Source organism: Sinocyclocheilus anshuiensis, unplaced genomic scaffold (assembly GCF_001515605.1).
Source record: "Sinocyclocheilus anshuiensis isolate Anshui unplaced genomic scaffold, SAMN03320099.WGS_v1.1 scaffold1319, whole genome shotgun sequence".
Taxonomy (NCBI): Eukaryota; Metazoa; Chordata; class Actinopteri; order Cypriniformes; family Cyprinidae; genus Sinocyclocheilus; species Sinocyclocheilus anshuiensis.
In genome coordinates, this window is record NW_015539910.1 from 174,273 (window position 1) to 197,417 (window position 23,145).

Below are 23,145 nucleotides of genomic sequence, written 5' to 3' on the forward strand. Positions count from 1 at the left end.
GACAGAAGCTGAAATCACCGCGAGCGTCGCACACTTTGTATGTGTAGAAAACAAAACCACGCGTATGTACCATTTACATACACAGAGACACGCAGCACATGCAGGATTCATATTTAAATAGTATTTTTGCGGCTTAATATTTACAGATACTAGTCCATATCGCGACTCTATTTAAGTGTACTGACCTACTTTTGATTAATTCATCCAAACTTTGACAAATTCCGTGACATTCTGCGTCATACAGTAAATTCCATTTATATGACTGGATTCCGTAAACATTTTCTGCATCGCGGAAATCATAGATAATATTGAGGTGTTTTGCAACTTCAGTGTAACGTTAGTGGATTGTGATTTATTGCAAATTAAGCAACGTCTGCTGCTGCCTTACCTTTGAGAGACAACTGACACATGATCACTGAAGCAGCTCCAGTTAGCAAGCGCTTTTGGAGTGAGAGTGAATTCCGCATTGATTGGTCGGACTCGTGACTCCCAACAAATCAGATGGGTGGTGGCCGGAGATTGCTTTAGGCCACAGAGTGGTGAGTTCTGTCAGGCTGCATCAGAGCCAAATAGCGCGTTTCAAAATTAAGTTATTTTATCGGCAAATCGGTTTTGAAAAGGACCGATACCGATAATCATAAACATGCTTAATATCGAATTAAGTTATTTTATCGGCGAATCGGTTTGGAAAATGACTGATGCGATAATCGTAAAAATGCTTAAAATCGGCGCCGATAATCGGTCGACCCCTACAACAAAGCATCGCTTTTAGATTAAAATGATTAAAAAGATATTTAAATTAAAGTGTGAGAACATGGTTCATCCTGACATTGATGTAAATGCTTAATTTTTTCTCATTTGTCATCTCAGAGGATGGGAAATGAGGTGGTGGAGAGTCAGCAGATTGAGCAAATCGAGATGTCTATTCAGGAACGCAAGCAGCTCATCACCACACAAGAGGAGGCCTGGAAGGTCAAAGGTTACAAAGCATCCAATGACTCCACTCAGTTTACAGTGGCTGGACGTATGGTTAAAAAAGGTCAGTGAAAACTGCACATATTGCTTCACAGCAGTGACACAAATTGAGACTTTTTAATGTATTTTTGTACTAGGTAGATTTGATGCATATAGTTTTGCTTTGTAACAGTGTTAAACTTTCTCCTCTGTTTTCTCTCTCCCAGGTCTGGCAGCCCCTTCTGTTCTCACAAATCCAGTGCTGTCCCCTCTGTCCTCTAAAAACAAGAATGCCTCCCATACCATCTCAAAGCCACATGAAGGTGAGAAACCATACTGTACTCATATTCAAGTCCAGCTTGTATCACTTCCTGGTCCCTCTACCCTTTTTTTCCAATTGTATTTTCTGTTCTCTTTCTACTATGTCTGTCATATTTGTTTTATATTTATATGTCATGTATGCATACATATGGTTATATCACTGCTGTATTTTCTTAAGCAGAGATAGAAGTCAGACAGGACATGAAGCTGGAGTCAGACAAAAAGCTGGAAAAGTTGGAGTCATTCCTTGGTCGGCTCAATAGTAAAGGTGAGTGTGATAAGAAAATATGTAATAAACTTTAAAGATGTTACATTTTGTCCTAAACTTTATTCAGTTTATTCTTAATGTTTTTATACATTTCTTAGTTTCAGGACTTCAAGAGGCCACGATTGCAGTCACAGAGAAGTCTGTTAAAGAGGTGATGACTGTGGATGATGAGATCTTCAATAAGTTTTATAGACACACAGAGGATATGGCCAAGATCACTAGCAGGGTGGAAATCAATGACGATTTTGATGCCATTTTTGGAGTGCAGTTGCCCAGGTAAAGCCAAAAGAAATGTGTAGCAATTGTGGTGCTAAAAGTGGATGTTGAAGTCGTCACTGTACAAACAGCCATATTTTTGTTTTAGAATATTAATTTGTTTATTTACAGCTTGACAAATACATTTATTTTTTTTAGATTGACTTCAGACATGGTGCAGCACAAGCGTGCAGTACGGCCAACCAGAAATGTTCAGTCATCCAAAAACCCCCTGAAAATGCTGGCCGTTCGGGAGGACATCAGACATGAGTACACAGAACAGAGACTGAATATCGGCCTTCTGGAGAGCAAGAGGATGAAACAGGAAAAGAGTGAGTGATTGAAGAAGGGTGTAGAATTTGACTACTCAGTTTATGAACCCATTTCTTTTAAATATGCACATTTATATAAGCAATATCACACTTGTAGACGTGAGATATGGCTGCATATTGGCACGGCTGTGATTTGGCTGTAGGTAATCACAGCATGCCGTTATACAGCCATATCTCACGTCTACGAGTGTGGTATTGCGTTTATACAACAGTTTGACGGCATGAGTGTGTAAATACATAAAAAATAACAACGGAGTGTCTTTAAAGCCCTCTTTTGTGCAGAACTACTTCCTCCACGGATTCAAATCTAAAGTTGACAGTTTAACAGCTGAGCCCAAGCCTCCGTTACTAATTCCAAAACGTCACTTTAGAACTAGTAACGAAGGAACATTGAGTTGCTTCATTAAAAGCATATTGTATTACTGTATTAAAAGTGGTGTATTGTGTATAGTAGAGTTTTATGAGAGAGATTGACTGAGCGATTGTGATTACCTGCATCTGATACAGCATTTATTCTTCAGATTAGTCTCATATTCACAATTAGTATGCAAATCCGATAGGCTTGTACTATATCCTTTCATCTGTTAAAGGTGATTTCTGATGACAGCGCAGCTCGGTGCATTTGTTGGCTGCATACAAACTTTTTGAAAGAAAAAATAACGTCCTTGCTCAAAACTGCACTTAAGTATTTTTCAATTGAAAAGTCTTTACTGCTGACTCGTAAAAACATTCTCTTGTCGCCATCTGATGGCGGAACAATGTAACTAAAATCACCATCACGAACACACAGACACACCGTTTCCTAATACTAAATACTACTATTATTTATATAAAATATTATTTATTGAATAATAATATTTAATAAACAAAAACAACAGCCATCATAAAAGCTGCTAGGCAATTTGGTCAAAAGTACAAAGGCAGCTCTCTGAAATACAGCATTGAAGTTACATAAACATGAGATTTTGCCAAAACTATTTGCTCTGGAACAAATAATAGCTTAATGAGACCAAAGACTGCCCATTAGATTTGCCCAAAACTAAATATATCTCATGTTTAACCACTATAGAGACACCAGAGCCAGTGGTAAATTCCAGAAGATCTGGCCGAGGTGAGGCGCTCTCTCCACGGGTTTATGAGCGCTGAATGACCGCTGATGCCCTGGAGCTTACATCTCCAAAACGTCAAAGCAAATTTTCAAATAGACATTATCTTTATTAATAAACTGCATATTTGAAGACCAAACAAGTACATTCTCGCCTAAAATTCTCTTAAAACTACACTCTGTGACACGAAACTGTATTATTTTTAAAATTATAGTGGATTTGGGCATCCGCCATGACATTCACTGTGAGAAATACGGCAACTTCGGCAAGCGGAGAGATACAAACGGTGAAACGGTGAAACGGCTGTTGGAGTTCTGTTGGACTCTATTATCGACACTCTTACCAGCCAATCAGATTCGAGGACCAGAAAGAACTGTTGTATAAAATTAGTTATAGTGTTGGAATTTCAGTCAGCCAGTGTGTGTGACAAACAGCATTTTTTAACTAGACATCTCGCTGTACAATACAAAAAAAATTCTGCACAAGGATTTAGGTGATTCAGTGAATAATTTTTTGGATCTCTTGCCACCAAACTAACACAAACCGTTCCAAATGTAAGAGTGAGGATAGTATAGCGCAATACAATGAAACACTGTTTTGAGTTACTCTCTTTTAAAAGTTAAGAGTTCATGCTCTTGCTGTCTGTCTCTGTTCTTTTCCTCTCTTTCTTAGTGAATAAGAACAGCGGTTTCTCTGAGGTTGCTCTTGCTGGATTGGCCAGTAAGGAAAACTTCAGCGGTGTGAGTCTGCGAAGTGTGAATGCATCTGAGCAGAGTTCCAACAACAGTGCCATGCCCTATAAAAAACTCATGCTCATTCAAGTCAAAGGTGAGTGATGACAACAGCTGTTTGTGATACACAAAATTTCAGCTCAGTGACAGGGTGGAGGGCTCATTTTACAGATGGCTCTGCTGATCAACATCACCCGTTCTGACCTTGTTTGGGCACAGCTTTATTCGCAACGTTTCATATAAAGATAAATGGTCTCTGATTAGCAGCTAGCCATATAGAGTATGCTGTGTGTTTCTGTTGAGACAGCACTTATTCGGCAGTGAGACAGCCATGAAATATGCTGTTTACTTAAATGTAGGAGGGAGAAACCATCTTGCGTGAGACCTGCTGCTTTTGTTATGGGGACAGCTGTTGTAGGATGTAGAAGGGCTTTGGATACCAATTCCTCATAAGGCATCACTCTCAATCTAAACCTATGTGCATGTTCCCAAAACAACATTCTATCCTTAATAAAAACAGAGAAAGAAACCAGATAGTTCAACAACAACAACATATTATGGCCAACTGTAGTAATGTTCTGTTTAAAAGGAAGTTTATGCTGATTTTAACTGTTTTCAGTGAACATTTTATAAAAGTAAACTATAACATTTCATTGTAATGCATTATATCATAACATTAGGTGTCTTGGGTTTAAAGTTCAACCAAGATTAGGCTGTACAGTCAAAGCAAATCACTTGGTTTGTTTGCAGCTGACATCAGGGCGTTCAGCATGTGACTCACATTGATAGTGTCCCAATTTCTCTGTGCATTTTAATCAGGTCGACGGCATGTCCAGACCAGACTGGTTGAGCCCAGAGCTTCCTCCTTGAACAGTGGTGACTGCTTCCTTTTGATCACATCTCATTATTGCTTCATCTGGATTGGAGAATTTGCAAATGTTATTGAGAAGGCCAAAGTGAGTGTGTCCTGATATGTACAAACAAATGCACATCACGCTATCAAGCTTTAGCATTGTTTAATATCCAGCTGTTAGCAGTATTGTTATTGGTAATTAAAACTAATAAAATTAAAGCTTAAATAAAATAAAATAAATAAATATATATTAAATTGAAATTCTTAAACTTTTATTTCAGTTGTCAAGGTAACATTTCAGTTTTCCTCTAAATTTAAGTTGGAAAAAAACCTAATAAAATGAAGAAAAAAACAACAACAATTAAAATGTTAACTAAAATTAAAATAAAAATTAAAAATAAAAGCTCATTCAGAATTTTAATAAACACTAATAGTATATAAATAATACTAAAATAACACTGGATGTTTAGTGCAAGATGTCAGTATTAGTGACTAATATAAAAATGTTCTTTTGGTTCTCAAGATTTTGTTACAGTTAAATCTGTCATATCCTGTACTCATCCGTGGTGTTTTCAGTACTATTCATATGATGGTGAGTCCCCCACGTGCAGGAAGTAAACAGAATTAACCACAAAGGAAATGTCATATTGTTGTACAGGAAGCAGGAGGTGAATTGTAAAAGCTCCTGTGTCTCTCTTACAACTTTCTATTATTGTTCAATCCAGACTGCAGGTCATTGAACTCTGAGTTTGACCTACATCTCACCAGTGATGAAATGGTTATTGTCTTAAACGAATGGAAAAGTCTTTTTAGGGGTTCAAGCGCATAACGCTGAAATCCTATTGTAATTGTTAAAATGGCCTGATGGTGACACTACTGCGATCAAAAATCGCTCAACTCCTAAACCGTTAGTTGCAGCCTCAAGTGTCTTATATCGTTGGAATCCTTGGCTCACAACGGACAAAACGCGTCTCAGATTTTTGGGTATTTTGAGTTGTGTTTTTTGTTTTTTTGTTTTTTTACCTACTTTTGCGAACCATTCCTAGTGCAGAAAGATTCTCTGGAGAGTGAATGTCAGTAATTATCAAAAAAAGTTGACTTACCGACTTTTGACTAAAACATTCGCAAGGGGCAGAGCTGCTTTTACTAAAATTTTAACTCTTGAATGGAAAAAAATACTTTCACCAAACTGGGAACACATGAAAGAGCTCAATCTGAGGTCACAATGGAAAAAAAAGTGGCACTATAACAGGAAAAAAAATACAAACATAAAACTGGCTATAACTACGCCCCCATTAGTCTGATCGATTTGAAAATTGGTATGCCATGTTTTTGTCCAAAGGGCCACAAGTGTCTATGAGGACATAAAAAAAAAAAACACTCAAAAAAACATGGCCATTGGCCGATGAATTTTGAGCATCTATTAGCCAGAGTTAACTAGTCCTAGTTTTTTCACTCAACCTCGATACAAGCACTGCAGCACGATTCTCTGAACTCTCTAAATCAATAATTATCAAAAAATGTTGAACTTTACCCTTGGGTTGCTATAATGGGTTCGTTTAGAAAAGGGGCATGTCCAAATATACCCAAAAACCTATAATTCCTAAATGAAAACTTCACCAAACTAGGTGAGCACATGCGACAGATGATTCTAAACAAGCATGCAAAGTTTTAGGTGGCGCTATAACAGCCATAAATGTTAATAAGCATCATATTTCTATGGTAAATTACCTGTAATTGACAAAAATGCTCTTTTTAATCACTGATTTAGCTGACTACAGGCTTGTTAAATAATACACAGTGTCTTTTTCCTTATGTGCTTAAATGTCTTAAAGTGCTTGAACCCTGGTTATATTATATTATATTATATTATATCATGCAGGCCGTAGAATTAGCTACGTTCATTCAGACCAAGCATGACCTGGGATGCAGAGCCTCGTATGTGCAGACCATTGAGGAAGGTGCCAACACTCACACTCATGCTGCCAAAGAGTTTTGGAAGATTCTTGGTGGCCAAGCCAGTTATCAAGGTAAGCTAATCTGTAATTCCTTCTGTTGAAGGAAGAGTGTTTAAACATCTGTATTTTTGTACTCAAGCATAAGGCATGCTGATGTTAGAGCAGTTTAATTACCTTTACATTATATTATATTATATTATATTATATTATATTATATTATATTATATTATATTATATTATATTATATTATATTATATTATATCATGCAGGCCGCAGAATTAGCTACGTTCATTCAGACCAAGCATGACCTGGGATGCAGAGCCTCGTATGTGCAGACCATTGAGGAAGGTGCCAACACTCACACTCATGCTGCCAAAGAGTTTTGGAAGATTCTTGGTGGCCAAGCCAGTTATCAAGGTAAGCACAAGCATAATAAGGCATGCTGATGTTAGAGCAGTTTAATGACCTTTACTTACCACAGTCCCTGTTAATATGGCCCTCTCTACCCTACAGTCGCTGGCACTCCAGAAGAAGATGAGTTCTATGAGAGTGCCGTCGTAGAAACCAACTGTATCTACAGGCTCATAGAGGATAAACTTGTTCCTGAAGATGACTACTGGGGTCGAGTTCCTCGATGCTCCATGCTTAACCCTAAAGAAGTACTTGAAAATACTACATATTTAATATTAGGGATGGTTTGATGAAATGAAATAAGATTTGTTTTTTAAACTTTAAACTAGCAATATATTTTATTCATATTATAAGCTACAGTCTACAAGTTTGCATGCTTGAAGTTGAAAAAATGGATTGCCTGTTTTAGGGCCTATGGTCATATTTGGTATGATTATCTTCTTTAAATATTAGCCTACTCAGGCCAATACCTGACAATTAAAATAAATTATATTCAGTTCAATTATAAATATATTGTACATCTCTGCTAAACACTCTGTTATATAATATGAACTAAAGTAAGGCAAATTCAAGTTTAAACCAACTTTTTATTCTTGTTTGAAATCTAGGTGCTGGTGTTTGATTTTGGTAGCGAGGTCTACGTATGGCATGGTAAGGAGGTGACGCTGGCACAGAGAAAAGTGGCGTTTCAGCTGGCAAAGCACTTGTGGAATGGCACCTTTGACTACACCAACTGTGATATTAATCCTCTGGACCCTGGAGAGTGCAATGCACTTATACCCAGGTACAAAACGAAACGGAGTATGTTTGGCTGTGCTGATGCGTACTGTTCCATCATAAATCAAGTTTTGGCACTTGTGACCTTTTAAAGCTCATTCACACAGGCCTTTCAGGTCAGAATTGTGCTGCTATTGCTTAACTTACTACCCCTGTCAAAACAGTAGCTTAGTATCAGTGTTCATAAACTGCCAGCATAATTTCTGAGACCTGATGCGTATCTCCTAAAATACATAAGTGCTGTGTTCACATCTCATGGTTTTGTTTCGTTCTATTCTTATGAATTTATATAGAGTAGTTATATACAGATTTGTATAAAATCTTTATGAAATTAAAACAATTATAGAATCTTTTCTGAATCTGTTATTCATAGGAAAGGCCAGGGACGACCAGACTGGGCTGTGTTTGGCAGGTTAACTCAGCACAATGAGACTATTCTTTTTAAAGAGAAGTTTTTGGACTGGAGTGACTCCAAGAAATCCGCTAAGAAGAATGGTGACTCGCATGCTGAAGAAAACAAGGTAGACTCGCCCAAAATAAGTTACTAAATTAGAATCATATACTTCAGAATATATTTAAAATGTTCCAAAACGTCAAATAAAATTGGTTGGTTAATTTCTTTAGGAGCATCGGGGTGGGGAATGCCGGCCATACGGTGCATCATTGATGTTGACGACAGTACAAACGCCAGTCAAGACCGTTCTGGATGGGGTCGATGTTGGACGAGGTTATGGATTGGTGGAAGGTGATGAGGGGCGTAATTTTGAGATCAGCACATTATCTGTTGATGTCTGGCACATTCTAGAGTTTGACTACAGGTAGGATGGATCATTTATTTGTTAAGGCTGTTAAATTAATGGGGTTTCATTATACAAACTCTCTCTCTCTCTTGCTTGTTCTAGTCGTCTACCCAAACAGAGCATTGGTCAGTTCCATGAAGGAGACACATATGTGGTAAAATGGAAGTACATGATCAGTACAGCAGGTGAGTTGTATGTTTGAGGCGCGCATTGTAATGTTGTTTTGTCAACTAAAATATAAAAATAAGTATTCAGTAATTGAAATAAAACCTTCTATATTCAAATGCTCTCATATGTATTTAATTTTGTGAAACCACAAGATATAGTGTTTCTGAAAATGTTGTTTGACCATGATCCAAAACTCTCTGCTTTTTTGTACAGTTGGCAAGAGATTGCATTCAGAACGGATCATCGGTCCAGGGAAGGAGAAATTTTGTTATTTCTTCTGGCAGGGACGCAACTCCACTGTGAATGAAAAGGGAACCTCAGCACTGATGACTGTAGAGCTGGATGAGGAGAGGGGTGCTCAGGTATTCACTATAGATCATCTTATACTTTAAAACTCATTTTAGGATGTTCTTAAGCCTTTTCTCCACTGCTGTTTAAAAGTTTGTGGTCTGTAAGATTTTTTTTTTATGTTTTCGAAGAAGTAGTCTCTTATGCTCACCAAAGCTGCATTTATTTGAATAAAAAATACAGTGAAACGGTAATATTGTAAAATATATTTCACTTTAAAATAACTGTTTTCTATTTAAATATTAAAAAATGTATATATTTGAAGTTGTATTTTTTTTTTCTGTGATGGCAAAAATGAATTTTCGCATGATCCTTCAAGAATTATTCTAATATTTTTGGCTGGATTCTGAAGGAACATTTGTTATTATTATCAATGTTGGAAAGAGTTGTGATGCTTAATATTTTTGACATGTTTTTCAATATAACAGCATTTATTTGAAATGAAAGTATTTTGTAAGAATAAGTCTGTTTAACATGATGCTTGTTATGCAGGTCCAGGTACAGCAGGGAAAGGAGCCTCCTTGTTTCTTACAGTGCTTCAATGGAGGAATGATTGTTCATGCTGGAAAGAGAGAAGAGGAGGAAGAAAATGCACAAAGTAATCTTTTTGCTAGCTTTACCACACACTGTTTATATTTTACATGATTTTACATCTTGAAAATCATATTTTGAACAGATTACTTCTTACAGACTTGACTCGATTTCCCTTATTTTTTACAGATGACTGGCACTTATACTGTGTGAGAGGAGAGAAACCCCTAGAGGCCCATCTGCTAGAGGTCGTGTGCCACTGCAGCAGCTTACGGTCTCGCACCTCTGTGATCCTCCTGAACATCCCAAAAGCCAGCATGTACTTGTGGCATGGCTGCAAAGCACAGATGCACACACGTGATGTGGGTCGTACCGCTGCCAACAAAATTAAAGAGCAGTAAGTCAACTCGCATGCAAACAAACAAACGGCACTTCATGTCAAAAAGGTTGCAGACCCCTGAAGTAGACTTTCTGGTCTCCAGGTGTCCTCTGGAGGCGGGGCTTCACAGCAGCAGTAAGGTGTCCATCCAGGAGTGTGATGAGGGAGCTGAACCACAGGGCTTCTGGGAGGCCTTGGGAAGAAGAGATCGAAAGGCGTATGACTGCATGCTGCAGGGTGAGCAGAGAAGCATGTGTCTGTGTGTTTGCATGCTGATGTGCGGGTGATTTACAGCATTCCTGCGGAACCTTAAGCAGTCTTAAATTCAGTATGATCAATTTAAGGTTATAAAAAGTCTTAAATATATTAAATAGTACAACAAAGGTTTTGAGAAACTGTTCACCAAAAATGAAAATTGTCATATTTTGCTCACCCTCAAGTTGGAACTATTCACTACTCCTTTTATTATGATTTTAAGCGATCTTACATTTGGAGACAGGAACGCAGGAATTGTGATACAGCCTAATGCGATTATTAAACTAAATGTGAGTGCTGCACGTTTCAAAATAAAAATGCAGTGCTGTTGTACATTTTACAGGTTCATTGTTTCAGAGGAGTTCACAATCAATGAATACTGCACATTTATGCAAAGCCATTGCTTATGATCTATTAGCAATGTTTACTTTATAGTGTTTGTTTTTAATATGTTGTTGATGTAGATATTGTATTTTATCTCCCTCATTTTTTTTGAATGAGCAGCTGTTAATTGTGGTGCATATGCATTTCAAAATAAGAGTCTCAAACTTAAAACTTCAAAAAGTCTAGCATTAGGCATACATTTTTTCCTGGATGTTATTGGTATATTGGTTACATAATAAACTGTATCCAACATTTAGTTCAATATAAACTCTTACCTCTTCTTTCTGGGCCACCCTATGACAGGAAGGTGAAAACTAACATTGTCACATTCAATATATAGATTTTTTTTAATCAGCACAGTCTGTTAATTGTCTTTCTTTAAACACATTATTAGCAAAATCCAGCATTGATTAACTTCTAATTCGAATGTACTGATATTAGTACATAAACTAAGTTTAATACATATGTACTGTATATATTAAATAAGACAAAACTATTTTAAACTTGCAGACAGTTACCCTGTTTTGCGGTCGAATATGTGCCAGTTTACATTAAAGAGATGTGATTTATTTTGAGATTGTTTGGATTTGCGCTAAATGGACATATAGTATTATTTTTATTTGTGCGTGTCTTTAAAAAGATACTGTTGATTCATGTGTTTTGTCATGCTTCTCAGATCCGGGAAAGTTCAACTTCACTCCCCAGCTGTTCCAGTTAAGCAGCACTTCAGGAGAGTTTGTGGCAGTGGAGTTTGCGTATCCATCTAGGGAACCAAATTTGGTCAACTCGATGCCTTTCCTACAGGAGGATTTGTATACAGCTACTCAGCCAGGTGCTTGACATATTCATGTTCACTAAACACTGTTAAGAGTGCTGTCTGATGTAACTTGTTAACTTGCACTGTTAGGTATTCTGGGTGGGTATCAGTTGCACTTTAATTAGGCTTGTCTACGCTCATTACATGCATAATGTATTAAGGAAATTTGATTCTTCACACTGATTTAAAAATCATGAGATATGTCTGTGGCAGTGTCATGATGTCTCTACTTGTGTTTGATTGTCTTTTAGCCCTGTTTTTGGTGGATAATCACCATGAAGTGTACCTTTGGCAGGGCTGGTGGCCTCAGGACAGTGAGAGCATGGGATCAGCTCGCATACGATGGGACTCTGACAGGAAGTGTGCCATGGAAACAGTACTCCAATATAGCAAAGGTGACTTAAAAAGACACACCGGTCTTTAATGGTGTTAGGAAAGAAACAAGAATGATATTGTTTAATAAAGCATGATATGTTGACTTTCTAGCAGCTCCCCGTTTAAACTTCTTAGAGGTGGGCAAAATGACAACAATAAAAGATTTTGATTGAAAATTACTTATATTGTTGAAAAGATTTTGGTTGATAATTGATGATTTGGTTCAACCACAGTGCAGAACAACACAATATAGTAAGGAAATCAGAGATATTTTATTTGAAATGAATTCATATTAAAACCCTTTTGCCCGGTTTCACAGACAAGTCTTAGTCCCAAACAAAAATGCATGTTTGAGCTGTCTTAACTACAACACCTGATCATATTTTCATAATACTTTTTGAGAGTTACTTACTCTCCCTTGGAACAAAACCAACCATATTTAAATCTCTCAATAGAACAATACCGGCCAATATTTAAATCCTAAATTAAATCTGTTCGTCATATAAAGCGGTCGTATAAATTCACAAGACTTCACAAAACTGCTCGATTCATATGGATACATTTTATGATGGATATCATGTCACAATAAAAATTTGTGGTTCAAAGATTAACGAAGTGATACAGGTTGACAAGTATGAACAACTTTCTGAAAAGCAGCTATGAAATGATGTGTATTGTAAAAAGATTTGACTTCAATTTTATAAATTTGACTTAATATCATTTTGAAATGAATTTCTCTTGAACATATATGTGAATGGTTTTATAACATACAAAGCTGCTGTGCTCATGGGGATGTAAGTTCAAATCCGAACTGCATTATTTCCCAGTTTTTTTGTATCATTTTTATTTTTTATTTGTTATCATTTTTATTGTAATTTAATGTTTTGACAATATAAAAAAAAGCATGCAATAACATCACGTTGCTTTTGGTTTTATAGAGAAAAATGAGAAAAAAACTCCCAAATCATACCTGATCCATGCAGGACTTGAGCCTCTTACTTTCACTAACATGTTTCCCAGCTGGGAACACAGAGAGGACATCGCTGAGATCACAGAGAGGGTGAGAGAGAAAGTTTAATCCACATACCACGTTTGTGTTATAAGAATATGGTTTAAAGATTTAGTTGTTTTCTGTGATTTATAGGAGGCTGAAGTATGTAATCAGATCATTCTGGTTGAAGAAGTCTTGACTAGACTCTGCAAGACCACTTACCCACTTGCTGATCTTCAAGCCCGTCCACTACCAGAAGGAGTTGACCCTCTGCGTCTTGAGATCTACCTTTCAGATGAGGACTTTGAGGTGAGAAAAATCACATTAACAATGAGGTTTCAAAAGATTACTCGGTTGATTGTTTCGGTAGCGTTTAAGTTTCATTAGTTGTGCAAAAAAGCCTAACTTTATAGTTCTGGACGATTTAAAGTATTGTATGATTTTGAGACATTGAACAGGGATATTACTGAAGTGTATCTGTTCTGTAACATCTGTCTGCCTGTGTGTGCTCATATGTTCTGTCTTTCAAGTACTACCTACTTTTATTTTGCCTTTTTTACCCTTCATCTATTTCATGTTTCTCCTTCTGCTCCCACTGTCATCTTAAAGCAGCCTCTCTTAACCTGTCTCTCCCTGCATCTTTTTGCTTTTCCCCTTTTTGCTGGTGTAGTCTTGCGTCTGATGAGGTTAATTTTTCCCTTCACATGCCAGGGTGTAGGGGCTTCTGGGAAGGTGAGTTTTGTTTCATGAGGAACACTGGTGTTTTCTCACTAATGCCGCATCCTCACTGTGTGAACTGCATCACTGTGTGCTTGTGTATCACATGCCATGGCACAAGCCACCTAGTATCTAGCAGCATGTGGGTCACTGTTCACCACTGTTATCTCACTGATTCTCTAGGTCTCACACATGGGGGTGAATTTTTCTTGGATGTACACTATGGTCCAAATGTTTGGGGTCATTAAGTTGTTGTTTTTTTTTTTTTTTTTAAAGAATTTAATACTTTTTTTTTTTTTCAGTAAACATGCATTAAATTAATTAAATGTGAGTAAATACATTTTTTATTTTCTATTTTACATTTCTATGTTACAGAGGATTTCAATTTCAAATAACTGCCTTTTTTAACTTTAAAAACATAAAGCAGTTTTGAAAAATGTATCACAGCTTACACAAAAATAAACAAATATAAAATTAAGAAGAATAATTTCAGCTGTGTTAATAATAAATGTGTCTTGAGCACCAAATTGGCATATTCCAAAAGATCATGTGACACTAGAATGGAGAAATGGTTACTGAAAATTTAGTTTTGCCATCACATAAATAATTACATTTTAAAAATAGTTATTTTAAGTTGTAATAATTCCACAATTATTTTATTTATTTTATTTTATTTTATATTTTTTATTTTATTTTATTTTATTTTATTTTATTTTATTTTATTTTATTTTATTTTATTTTATTTTATTTAAGACTTTTTTTTTTTTTTTCAAAAACAAGAAATCATACTAACCCCACACTTTTCAATGGTAGTCTTCTTTAATTTAGGCATGTGCTAATAATACAATTGTTAATCCAGTAATTATTTTCATGTTATGGCATATAACAATAACCACATTTTTCTAAATTAATAAAAAAAAAAAACTAAAATATACTTTTTTAAATGGGCATCACAACATTATAATATACTGTATAAAAACTTAATATTCATTTTGATTAGATTCAACAGTGTTTTTAAATTATTGTTTTTATTAGCTTTGAGTGTTAGATGATGGCAAAGGTCATTTAAATGTAACAATGGGAGAAATGAGCATGAGCAATTAAAAATATTCAACATTGATTTTGACTATAAATTAAAAAAAAAAAATTCTAATATCAGCTAATAACAGAATATGGTACAAGTGAATTGTGCATCCCTAAATTAAATACTTTGTACTCTAATATTGTTCCCATTTTTGGATTGATGAGTGGCAGTGACCAATATCCTACAGCTCTTGTGTTTGTGTGCGTGATCGTTCATCCATTTTGTTCAGCACCTCAGAGTCTTGAGTATGATTAACACTTGTGTGTCACCTGCATGCGTTTTTAAATCCCTACACTTAAAATTATATATGTGTGTATGTTCTCTGCAGAAAGCATTGGAAATGACAAGAAGTGAATATGAGGCACTGCCAGGGTGGAAGCAAGTGAATGTGAAGAAAGACAAAGGACTGTTTTAAAGGAACTTCTGACTGGGATTGAATCTGAAGTGGAGACCTTCTCATTCCTTTTGATCCAGACAGGACAAACGCAAGTGAAGATCTACCTGTGTCAAACCACACAGGGAGGTGAAAAGGGGCTGGATGAAGGAGAAAAGAAACTGATGGGCAGGGGTTTAGCAGCCTCTTGTAGCACATTTCTCTCCCATTTTCTCCTTTTTTTTTATCAGTGGATTAGCAAGTTTTGTTTTCTTGTTGAATGTTTTGAGTGCTCCCCAGCATCTTATCCTTCCCATTGTTCTGCATTGCTGTGTCCACATAAAGCCAGTCACCGTCCAACATGCACAAGGCAGCCCTCATGCACTGCCCAGCTTTATATAAAGACCTAATAAATGAAAAATGCCTTTGTTATCTTTAAGCTCAAAAGAGCACTTTATGTAAGTACGTTCATACCTGCTCTCATAAATGGCCTCAAGATGTGTTTGAACCTTCCAGATAGATGCTTGAACTTGAGAACCCTATGTGTGTGTGTGTGTGTGTGTGTGCGCATGAGAGTGTTTGTGAATCTATACAGTGTGTGCGTCTCTTCAAACAGGATTGAATGAAACTGTGGAATAAGAGAAAATCTCTTTCTATTCTGCGTTGTATAGTGCCTTGCCTTCATGTACAGTTTATATAAAGACAGATGCTAGTCTGCATTTTGAAAACACATTTGTGATATAAATAAATAAATAATGGTGCAAATAAACACTGAATAATGTAGATAATGAAAATCTTGTCTGGTGCTTTGTTCGCAAATCAGTTTTGATCATTTGAAATCAAACTCATAAAATCACGATCATACTCGAGGTTTTAGCACTATGCATGTATGATTTTGATTTTGGTAATGTTTTGTTTGACATGCTGTGTCCCAATTTGCATGCTATCAAATTAAATTATATTAAATGGTATTCGAAATTAGATTTGGCGTGCCCCAAATCGTAGTATGTTGAAATGAGTGTCCTAAAGTTTCATGAATGGTTCATTATTGTCAGTGAAAATTCAAAGTGCAGATCCATGCACTATAAATATATGAAACAAACCATATTTTAAACTGGCAAATGTGAAGTCTCTCGAAGGAATGCGAAATGCTACTGAATAATAAAGTTCGGCGAGCGAACGCACATTTCTCAAGGGAACGTAAAAGAGCCAATGTACATTTGTGTTAGTAAATGTAACATTTCTGGGGGGGAATGCAAATGATTAAATAAACTTTTCCATCAACATGTAATTGTAGGGGCTTCATGGTTTTCCACAGCCAGTATGTACTACAAAAATAACTTGGCAACCATTTAAAAGCTCTTTAGGAATAGAATTCCTGTTTGTTGAACATGCTTTATTGTGGTAATCTTGTTTTACAGCTTTACGTTCATGTTCTCAATGTACCAATTATGTAGTCATATAGTAGTGGTTGTATCAAATAATGAACCCATTTTAAAGATAAAAAAAAAAAATCCAACAATACATTAGAGCAGCAGAGGGCGCTTTTATTCCACAAGTGAAAGTGATTAGTATTGCATCATCCCAGAATGGCCTATCATAAGGGAAACCGTGTAAAATATCTGAATATACATTTGCATTATCTCGTTCTCTTTTTTTTTTTCTTCAACTTGCCATATTTCTGTATAGATCCATAATTCACACAAATAAAAATTATATAAATTGCCTTTTAAATCTCCATAGTTTTTGTATCTATTAATCTTTACTCTAACACAGTTCTTATTTTAGGAATACCCATGATAAATGACAAAAACTGAAAGTAGTTTAAAAAAACAACTGAGCACTGCCATAAGTCCACAAGAGCACAATTAGGACACCAGGAGTGGAGGTTTTGAACTTGTCAGGTCAAGTGGGATTTAGAAGTCACATGATCCAATCAAAGTCAGGGCTAAAAATGGTGTATGGCCAAGGAGCCGCTTCCTGTCTGTCCGACTGAGGATTGAGGACATGCCTACATCTCCGACAACAACTCAGATACAAATGTGCAACCACTGTACACTATAGTGTACAATAGCCATTGTTGCAATTCGTATGAACATATTTGATCGTAACATTAACATGCATTTTGTATGCATGTTTGCAAAGTGTAAGGGGGGTAAAAATAGCACATGAATATTCTGTTATATGATATGCATTCAATTACTCGTCATTTCAGGTGCTCTATTCTCTGTTACAACTGACATAGCACCATATTTTAGAGACTGGCAACAGGACCTGGTTAATCCAGGATCTCATTAACAATACCCATGATCAGGGCAGACAAATCTGCTTTACCTGGAATGCAATAAACCTCCAGGCAAAGAATCTGATTGGCTGAATGGTAAAAGGTCACTGCGTGTGATTAGCTGGAATTTCTATACTGAATTTCCTATTGGTTGGAAAAGACGTAGGGTGTGTGGTTGATGGGTAATAAATGACCTTGAGGAACATCGAGCTGTGGGAATGTAGTGTACTTTTATTTTCTCTGCCATGAATCTTCTCATTTTGTGTTGACCTGGAGGTCTCTGTCAAGATTAAATATCTGTGAGAAACTGGAAATCACTTGAGAGCAGAACACAACATGAAACATGAGACAAATTGAATTAAACTGTTAGGTTAAAGGCCCATTGAGCTACAGAAATGCACACATCTTTGTACAACTGAGAGCTCATTCATATAATGAGAATGAGAGCCGCTGCGGGGTGACTGCACAGAACACTCTTCCCGTCTTCTGCTGTGACAGTAGGTCAAGTGAATTGTAGTGCACTCAGTCAGTACACAAGGAAGGAACCAAAGCGGATTTAAGTTATCTCGTTAGTATCATTGGCTCGGATAAACTGTTGAAACAAAGTGAAGGGCCCTATATACAAACAAAGCTCGCATCATGCGGATGTTCTCAGCATTTCTGTGGTTAAAGGACATGTTCATTTTAGAAAACGAGCAAGAAAAGGGAAGGTTTTCCCAGCTAACTAAAGTGACACACTCAAAAACGTCAGTGTTTTTTAAATGATTCATGCTCACATACTATATACTATGAGCTAACTGCAAAAACGAACTGTCCTATACCAAAACTCCAAGGACTATGGGATTCTCTTTCGCTGATATGTATTTTTATGAAAAATAAATAAATAAAAACATTAACATTTTCTAAATAAAAAAATATAATTAAAAAACGTAATTATATATATATATATATATATATATATATTGTTATACATAACAGCCTATTAATGTGACATTTATTATTTTATGTAGGCCTATTTTTTTGCTTTTTATTTTACACTTTATGAAAATTACAAATTAATTTAGTGTTAACTTTATTTTACATTTTTTACCATTACATTTATGAATTTATTTTATTTTTACGCTTTTGAAATGTTCCCTTTTGACAACATTGCTAACAGGCCACATTGTTATTGCTGAATGTGCAGGTGAACACCGGTAGGGGGCGCGACGCTCACGGCTCATTGTTGCACCCGCCGGTGTGTGTGTGTGTGTGTGTGTGTGTGTGTGTGTGTGTGTGTGTGTGTGTGTGCACGTGTGTGTGTGTGTGCGTGTGCGTGTGCATGTGCGTGTGTGCGTGTCTGTCCGTGTGACTCGTAATATGTCAAGAGAGTGAGGGGAGACTTCTCTATTTGTAGATGACTGAAGCTAATGTGTTTAACACCAGAGGTCAGAAAGACAGAGATCTGTCGAAGAAACAAGTTTTGATCTGAAACCCGCTCCACAACACCGGCACATATGCGAAAGTAGCGGATTTTGTGAATAAAACAAAGATTTGTCAAGCGAACTTCTGTCAAGAGGGGAAGGAAATAAGCCGGACACGTCAGAAGAGGATATTTCTTTTTGGAAATCGTAATATGAAAAAGGAGCAGGCCGAGATAATAGGTTTTGTCCCTCAGAAAGAGCTCGTCTACAACAAACTTCTCCCGTACGCAGACAAACTAGACCGCGAATCCAATGACATTTTGGCCCAGATTAAAGGGAACTTGGGTCGAGCTGTCCAGCTCCGTGAGTTATGGCCCGGAGTTTTACTTTGGACTCGGAAACTCTCCACGTAAGTACATTCAAGACTCCAAAACTGATTTGCTTTGGGAATTGAGCCTGTTTTATTAATAAACAGCAGGGAGAGCTGAATTACTCCGGTAGCTTGTAACGTTAGCCCTTAGCTAGCGAGCTAAAAGCTAAGCGCTACCTGAGTCACTCAGCTGGCCTTGCTCATATGTAAACATCACATATCTATCTGCTGGTACTCCACGATGACCTTTCATAATATCGAGAGTAATATTACTTCGGTCTGGTTCGTCAGCGTGGCTTCAGTCGGTAAAATGCAGGAAATGCAGGACTGTTGTAAGCTCATTTCTAAGCTAATCAGCTAACGGAGGCTAACATTAGTGCCGGATAAGCAGCTGCCACATGCATCACTGCAACTAGTGGTTTAGACATGGAGTCATTAAAAAGACATTTTACTTGGAGGAGACTGCTTAAATATTTGTTTCATGCCTTTATGGTTTGCCTTAATCATTTCGATCTATTTTAGTATGTTTCTTATTGGCACTTCAATGTGATTCATGATTTTTTTTGACCATGTTGAATAACAGACACATGTATATTAAACCTTATTTATGGATATAAGGGGTTATTGTTCTATTCAAATATTTAAGTTTTATGATGCATTATTTAATGACACTTAAAGTCTTACATAAGTTCATGCTGCATAGCATGTTACCCCTTAGTTGTGTTAAGTGTATTCCTAGTGGTTTTGACTGCTGTAGAATTTCCGTAGAGTTTGTATTACACTAAATACTTGACAATATCTCTGCTTAAATGGGCAGTGTGTTTACAAACTTAATTCCTCATCTATTTGGCTTCTTAGCTCATCATCAGATTAAATTCAAGGGATTTGTATTCATAGTGGGCATGTTGTGTAGAATTGAATATAATATGCGGTTCAGTGAGCGAGTGAGTCATTTGAGCCGATTCAGTGAAGAAGTCAGTGATTTTTTTCAATTGTAATAATGTAATAATTGTAGCTGTATAGGTGTGTGTTTACAGATGTATGTGTGTGCGTTTACAGTTGTATGTGTGTGCGTTTACATATACTCTGCAACTATTAAACTGTAGTACCCTTGAAAACAGTATGGGAGAGCAGAGGAAACTGCCAACTTAAAAACATAATAATAATAAAAGAAATAAATAAAAAAGACCCAAATGGGAATAAGTCTGAGCTTTTAACGTTTAGTTGACTGTTTATAAAGGCTCTCTTATATAATCTATTTTGAGGACCCATTTCACTATTTATGCCATGCTAGCCTCACTCCGCTTTAGTCAGAGTCACAGCTCTCTCTGTTTGTCTCATGATCACATGGTGGCCTTCGCGGTTACATATTTAGTGATAAGGTCAAAAGTGCCCCACAGATAACACATACGCTTTGCAGAATCATACAAAATGCATGTTATTTTTTATTTATTATTGACCTGAATAAGATATTTCACATTAAAGGTGTTTACATATAGTCCACAAGAGAAAATAATAGTTGAATTTATGAAAAAGACCCCGTTCAAAAGTTTGCATACACTTGACTCTTAATACTGTGTTGTTAACTGAATTATCCACAGCTGTGTTTTTTTGTTTGTTTAGTAATAGCTGTTCATGAGTCCCTTGTTTGTCCTGAACAGTTAAACTGTACTAAGTACTAAATAAAAAGTATGCAAAAAAGCATTTTGTATGATCTCTGTTATTTTGGTAAAATAATTAGCCTAACATTTTGCAGATTCTGCAAGATGTATGTAAACTTGTGTATATCAACTTTATATATATATATTTCTTCCACCCAGGCTTTCCGAATAGTCACTGTATTATTATTGTATTGTATTAAATATTATTGTATTATAATACTACTAGTTATTTTGGGGTGGTGGATGCTCACTTTCATATTTGGTGGTTTATTATTGCTGTATTGTGTTGATTTAACAATAAACTTGAAATGAATTAAAATTTGTTTTAGAAATAGTGTGCAATCTCTAGACTTAGTTTTGGTTTAGTGAATCATGCTGTTTCTCTCTTGCTCTTACCATTCTGACATGATCTCTGCTCTTTTATAGGTACCTTCGGCTGTACGGGAGAAAGTTCAGCAAGGAGGACCATGTGCTCTTCATCAAGCTTCTGTACGAGCTGGTCACCATCCCCAAGCTGGACATCAGTATAATGCAGAGCTTTGCACGACTCCTCATCAACTTACTGAAGTACGCAGAAGTGTCCCCATCAAACACCTGACCATTGCCACACATTTGAGAATTACACAGTAGATTTGTTGTTGGATGATTAAAATTATTATTTACATGAATGAAAGATTAATTGTTCAAAATAATTATAATGAAATTCCATATAAAAATCAAAATATAAAAATAAAACAAGGTAATTCAAATGAAATCAAGGTAATTAAAAGTTTATTGTTATTATATGAGAATGTGTTGTTATTTCCATATAATTGAATACAAGGCCCTGGCTTTGATTAATGCATTATTATTATTATTATTAATGATAATATAGAATTATAATTTAGTTATGTTTTAATTATAATTTGTTATAATTTAGTGAATTCCTAATGTTTCTGAACACACTTTTTTTTTTAACATACAGGAAGAAAGAACTGCTGTCCCGGGATGACTTGGAATTGCCTTGGAGGCCTTTGTACGATCTCTATGAGAGTATCCTGTACTCAAAAACTGAGCATCTCGGTCTTAACTGGTTCCCAAAGTAGGCCTCTTGCTCTTTTAATCTTCCTACCTATCTCTGCTGTAATCTCACTTATTCTAGTTTGTTGTGAACTATGGAAACAAGTCCAAACAAAATCTTCCATGTGACTGGATACGATGTTTTTTAATAGCATGGTACCTGATGACCAGGCCCACACGGACAGTGCTCTGCTGACTTTAAATTGCCATCATTCACAAAGTTTTACACACTGTTTTAAAGCTCTAGTTAATTTGATTATGCTTTCAGCTACTGTATATACCATATATTTATAATTAGTTATACAATATTTAAACCCATTCAAAAGATTTCCATCCCAAAATCAGCACAGAAAATATGAAATGAAGTTTTCAGTTTCTTTGTGGGCCTGTTCATGACATATTTGCAGAGATGTAAAGTAGGGATGCTCCGATCAGGATTTTTGCAGCCGATACTGAGTACCGATTTCTTGTCATGGTTGATCGGCCGATGCCGATTCTGATGCTTCAAGCTTTATACAGACGGTTTCAACGGGCGCACGCGCCTGGCCCGAAGTTAACTTCCGGTCTGTTTGTTTATCAGTCTGGCTATGGCGCCGGCTACAAACGCAGTGAAAGTTAAAGGGTTAGTTCACCCAAAAATGAAAATTAGGCTGCGTTTTACTCACCCCCGAGGCATCCTAGGTGTATATGACTTTCTTCTTTCAGACGAATCCAGTCGGAGTTATATTAAAAATTGTCTTTGATCTTTCAAGCTGTTTAATGCCACTCAGCAGGTGTTGCATTGCTTCAGTCCAAAAGAAGTTAAATAAAAAGCACCCATCCATAAAAAAAGTGTCTCACACGGCTCCGGGGGGTGAACAGAGGCCTCCTGTAACGAATCGATGCGTTTTTGTAATAAAAATATCCATATTCAAAACGTAATAATCACTTGAATCTAGCTTGCGCTCACTGTTGTAAACAGAAGCAGTTCCGGGGGGATGACATATGGAGGTCGGCTTTGCGCATGCACCGCTCAGAAGTGACGCACGCGGAAATGCAGGGGAGAGATCAAAACAAAACAACGGTCAAGAATTAGAAGTACGAAACGAGGATGTGTAAAGAAGAATGTCAGAGGATTTCGATATAAGCCAAGAGGAGACTGGTTTTCCTTTGCTAAAGTAAGGAAACTTTGCTTCCTTTG

General features: G+C 36.5%; 2 protein-coding genes across 5 annotated transcripts in view; both read left to right on the forward strand.

Annotated features, from left to right (window-relative positions):
- Nucleotides 1–16,905, forward strand: part of LOC107686370 (supervillin-like) — a 100,571-nt gene extending 83,666 nt beyond the window's left edge. For 2 of the 4 annotated variants that reach the window (XM_016483333.1, XM_016483334.1), the window contains 23 exons: nt 871–1,039; nt 1,182–1,277; nt 1,454–1,543; nt 1,642–1,819; nt 1,958–2,130; nt 3,909–4,064; nt 4,787–4,923; nt 7,048–7,195; nt 7,292–7,437; nt 7,798–7,973; nt 8,340–8,487; nt 8,591–8,784; nt 8,869–8,951; nt 9,148–9,296; nt 9,775–9,880; nt 10,003–10,210; nt 10,296–10,429; nt 11,508–11,663; nt 11,900–12,043; nt 12,962–13,083; nt 13,168–13,323; nt 13,726–13,746; nt 15,144–16,905. In XM_016483333.1, the coding sequence (XP_016338819.1) occupies nt 871–1,039; nt 1,182–1,277; nt 1,454–1,543; nt 1,642–1,819; nt 1,958–2,130; nt 3,909–4,064; nt 4,787–4,923; nt 7,048–7,195; nt 7,292–7,437; nt 7,798–7,973; nt 8,340–8,487; nt 8,591–8,784; nt 8,869–8,951; nt 9,148–9,296; nt 9,775–9,880; nt 10,003–10,210; nt 10,296–10,429; nt 11,508–11,663; nt 11,900–12,043; nt 12,962–13,083; nt 13,168–13,323; nt 13,726–13,746; nt 15,144–15,230 (3,177 nt within the window). In that variant the 3' untranslated portion in view covers nt 15,231–16,905. The remainder of the gene's footprint in view (nt 1–870; nt 1,040–1,181; nt 1,278–1,453; nt 1,544–1,641; nt 1,820–1,957; nt 2,131–3,908; nt 4,065–4,786; nt 4,924–7,047; nt 7,196–7,291; nt 7,438–7,797; nt 7,974–8,339; nt 8,488–8,590; nt 8,785–8,868; nt 8,952–9,147; nt 9,297–9,774; nt 9,881–10,002; nt 10,211–10,295; nt 10,430–11,507; nt 11,664–11,899; nt 12,044–12,961; nt 13,084–13,167; nt 13,324–13,725; nt 13,747–15,143) is intronic. The other 2 variants (XM_016483335.1, XM_016483336.1) reach the window with 2 other exon arrangements.
- A 1,876-nt stretch (nt 16,906–18,781) lies between these two features.
- The window catches only part of LOC107686372 (proteasome activator complex subunit 4B), a 44,267-nt gene continuing 39,903 nt past the window's right edge, over nt 18,782–23,145 (forward strand). The window contains exons 1-3 of the mRNA XM_016483339.1: nt 18,782–19,284; nt 21,333–21,473; nt 21,871–21,987. Of these exons, the coding sequence (XP_016338825.1) occupies nt 19,088–19,284; nt 21,333–21,473; nt 21,871–21,987 (455 nt within the window). The 5' untranslated portion in view covers nt 18,782–19,087. The remainder of the gene's footprint in view (nt 19,285–21,332; nt 21,474–21,870; nt 21,988–23,145) is intronic.